Source organism: Epinephelus moara, chromosome 16, assembly GCF_006386435.1.
Source record: "Epinephelus moara isolate mb chromosome 16, YSFRI_EMoa_1.0, whole genome shotgun sequence".
Lineage (NCBI taxonomy): Eukaryota > Metazoa > Chordata > Actinopteri > Perciformes > Serranidae > Epinephelus > Epinephelus moara.
The window spans coordinates 30,837,916-30,842,044 of NC_065521.1; the positions used below are offsets into that span (position 1 = coordinate 30,837,916).

Here is a 4,129-nt window from a genome sequence, read left to right on the forward strand (position 1 = left end):
ATCAGTATGTTATATGAACATTATTCCTTAGTCTCTGTGACATATTAGGAGGATTTTACGACTATTTGCTTTAGATTTCTTACATATAGCTCCTTTAAACAATTAAACACTGAATAAAGCAGCTTCACGTTAAAAAAAAAAAAGTCAGTGTTTTTCCAAGGCTGCTCGTTGTGGTGGGGCTGCTAACTATGATGCGGAAACACAAATGGCCCTATCTAGAGCGTAACAAAAACACATGTATACAATTTAGCCCATTTTCCCTCCCTTTTACCTGATAACAATATGACTTTATGTTGTAATGTAAAGAAAGATGCTCAGTAAATAAAAAGATACTGACCTTTTAAGTGCAAAGTTAATCCTTTATTATTTACTTCATCCCTTGCACAAGTACCTCATTATGTACTGTTTAATTCTACTGTGAAGCTTTACTGAAACATTGAGGTGAAAATGTGATAACTGAGTGATCAGTCAGCAGCACTCACAGCTTGATGATCACGGTATAAACAACAGTGTCCTGAGGGAATCTGCCCATTAAGAAGTTTATACCTGCGTGCCTCTGTCACTTGACTCGCTGTGCCTGTTGGTACAGTGTAACTGGACCCAGTGGATACCTGGCCAGTCAGGGCATGCAGTGTGTATGACAAAAACACACAACACTCATTATACAGCATTACCTTAGCAGCTGCACACGCTGTGACCCAGTCTGTGCCCATGTGCTCCTTGAGACGCCGTGTTTGGTGTCAGCCGCGCATCTCGCTGTGCGTCGTTGGACTGACAGGGCTGAAACTGGGGCAGTAACAACAGAGTGCATTACAGTCCTGCAGTGTGGAAATTTAAAGTGTTTTGGGTTGACACATCTTGCGTGATATCATGGAAAGACATCCGAAGTCCCGCCTTTAAAGCCGTTTGTCATTAAACCCGTTGACCTTGTTGTAATTTGGCTCTAAATCCAAAGAGAAACAAACGACATGTGCCTGTGGAAACGTCAACTGTTTAGTGTATACAGAGCGGGGACAGTGGACGCAATATGAGAGACAAAACAAGACATCTGTATAGTGCTGTGACTATAACTGTGCAACAATTTGTATTTTGCAAGATGGTATAAAATACCTGGCGTCTTATATTTTATACATTATCAAAGTTATGTTATGTCCATCCTGTTTTTTCATCTGGCCACTGGATTAAAGAAACCGTTTGACATTTTGGGGAATGTTTATTTACTTTCTTGGATGTGAAGATTAATACTGCTCTAATATCAGTGTGTTCAATATGAAACTGCGACAAGCAGCTGGTTAGCTTAGCTTAGCATCCACTCCAGAAAGCCTGGCTAGCTGTTTCTACCTATTTCCAGTGTTAATGCTAAGCTAAGCTAACTGTCTCCTGGCTCCAACTTCGTAATGAATAGACAGATATGAGAATGGTGCCCATCTTCTCATTAAATTTCATTTTAAATGCCTGAATTCACAATGTACTCATCTGTGAAAGTAGTTTAAAAATGTCCTCTGAGGCTGTCAAGGGAGCTTTTTTCATTCTGACTAAATAACGTTTTCTCCACTTGGTCCTGGAGACTTAAAATTTTTAACATAAAGCTTGTTTAGAAACTGGTGATGTGCAGTTTAAAAGCTGCAGGCATTGAGGAGGCAGCACCCAGCAGAATATCTCACCCTCGGCTATACTGCAAGCACTTTATGGAAGTGTAATACTAAATTGCTGGAGTGTATTTTTACATAGTGTAAAAGCTTGTGCGTGTTTATGAATGTGTGCTGTGTGTGACTTTAAACTCCACTGTGTTTGCAGGTGTCTATGAGGAAAGACCTCGAGAGCCGTGACTTTGGTTTCAGTGTATCCGACGGGCTCCTGGAGAAAGGGGTGTATGTCAACATGATCCGCCCCGATGGCCCCGCTGACCGGGCAGGGTTAAAACCTTTCGACCGCATTCTTCAGGTACTGCTTTAAAGAAATAAGACATTTTGGTAAAATTGTTTGCTTCCTGCCAAAGTAAAATGAGTAGATTAATACCACTCTCATGTCTTTACGCCAAGTATGACGCTATAGCCTGCAGCTGTTTAGCTTAGCATTAAGACTAGAAACAAGGGGAAACGGTCTTTATGCTGGGCTAAGCTAACTATCGTTTAACTTTACTGGAACATACATGTATTCACTTTCTTGTAGAGAGTTAGATGAGAATATTGATACCACTGTCTATTAAATATGAAGCTATATCCAGGTGAAGGTCAGCTTATCTTAGCATAACAACTGGCAACAGCTAACACAAGGGGAAACCAATGTGGTTATGTGAGATTGCCAGGCAACCACCAATGACTCCAGAAAATCAAGATGCCCTGCACATAAACATCCTGTAAACCACAACTTAACCGGAAAGGTTTTGTATACGACATTCAGAGCATTAATGTAGCAGCAAACGATTTGGTATGTAAAGATACGGCTGAGTAATGGAGCCCTGAGCAGAGAATGAGGTCACACTCCGTCTGTGTGTGTTGTAATCTGATTGTGTTTGTTGTTGTAGACGGTTTGGCTGCACGTTCATATCAGGCCACATTTCCATAGTGGCCAAACTCCTGAGTACATCATGTGATGACATTAGGCCCAAAAAGACTTTCTCCCATTAGACTTAAATAGGGAAAAGATGTCTGTAAATCAGTGGATACATTTTTTTAATGTCTCAATCCCCATGAAATGACTCATTTTACTATCAGGATTCTTGCTTCCACTGCTATATCCAGGTCTTTTAATATATCCATGGTTGATGTAGTGCATGTGAGTATTTGTGTGTATCCCACGGGCTGGTTAATCACCGTCACTCTGCACTGCGCTCATACGACGGTTACCGCTCACCCTCTATCTCTTGCCCACATGTAAACCATTAGCTCTGTCAGCAGTGTTGCCGTTGTTAGTGCTGTTTATGGAGTTAGCACTGTTAGCTGCTAGCTGCCTGCTCAGCCACCTCCATGTTGAGAGCCGTGTGTAGGCAATCCCAGCTCAGACTCTAAATCATAGATATGCTCTGAATTATGTTAACAGCTACTTTAAGAGGTCCTAGTAAGAGGTTTTATTGATTTTTTTCTTTTAAATGTTTTTTTTTTAACGTAGCACAAAGCAAAGCTGTCCATTTCCACTGTTTTCAGTCTTCATACTATGCTAAGCTTTTGCTGGCTGTAGCTTCATATTCAACAGAGACATGAGAGTGGTATCAATCTTCTCATCTTTCCATAACTATACCATCCCTTATCTCAGACTTTCAAATTCAGCGTCTGTGTACACATTACAAATGTGAGGTTGTTGTTTTTTGCTGTTTTCATTCTTGATTAGGAAATAATCACTTAAAAATCGTTTTTTCACTTGTCGTTTTTATATGTCAGGTGTTTTTTTAATGTTGTTTCTCTGGTTGTCTCATCTGTTGTATGGCTCTTTGTCCTCACTGTGTGGGACAGCTGTAAAACTGTTTCTAAACTAAATTAGGCTAACAGCTGGTGATCATTACTCTGTGTTTCCTGCTAAAAGCTAAAATTAAAAGACTAAATAAATAAAAGAATAGGCAAAAATCCCAAATTGACAAACTATGCCTTGTCAAAGAGATGTGAATGTAACAGCATGAATGAATGAATGAATGAATGAATGAATGGTTTCTTTGATTCTAAACTTCCAGGTGAACCGTGTCAGGACCAGGGATTTGGACTGTTGTCTAACTGTGCCCCTAATTATAGAGGCAGGAGACAGCCTGGACTTGGTCATTAGCAGGAATCCACTGGCAGCCGCAGACACCGGGCTGCCCGACGACTGTGACGACCCCTCAAACTCACTGTTCTGCTTTCCCGAGCACAGGACCAACAGCATCGCCCTGTGACCACAAAGACAGACGCTGGTTTTTTAAAACAGTGGGACCACACAAACATACACACACACAATGTCGCACACGTTTTTTCACGTGGTACTTCTCAGACAGACCTTCACACTCAAATCTCTCTCTCACTGCCTGAAAGCATCACTCACTCACAAAGTTAGAAACGCATGTGTTCATTGCTGACGGTTTTAGTCACAGCGTTCACATGATGCAGTTTTCAGAGGAGGCTCTGGCTTCAGGGCGGCCGCGCCCCCGCCCACCCCCCGC

The 4,129-nt window shown here is 41.5% G+C and overlaps 1 protein-coding gene across 3 annotated transcripts in view; it reads left to right on the forward strand.

The window, feature by feature from the left end:
- Positions 1–4,005, forward strand: part of LOC126402752 (glutamate receptor-interacting protein 2-like) — a 44,450-nt gene extending 40,445 nt beyond the window's left edge. For all 3 annotated transcript variants that reach the window (XM_050064985.1, XM_050064986.1, XM_050064987.1), the window contains exons 23-24: positions 1,798–1,944; positions 3,668–4,005. In XM_050064985.1, coding sequence (XP_049920942.1) covers positions 1,798–1,944; positions 3,668–3,865 — 345 coding nt within the window. In that variant the 3' untranslated portion in view covers positions 3,866–4,005. The remainder of the gene's footprint in view (positions 1–1,797; positions 1,945–3,667) is intronic.
- Positions 4,006–4,129: the final 124 nt, after the last annotated feature.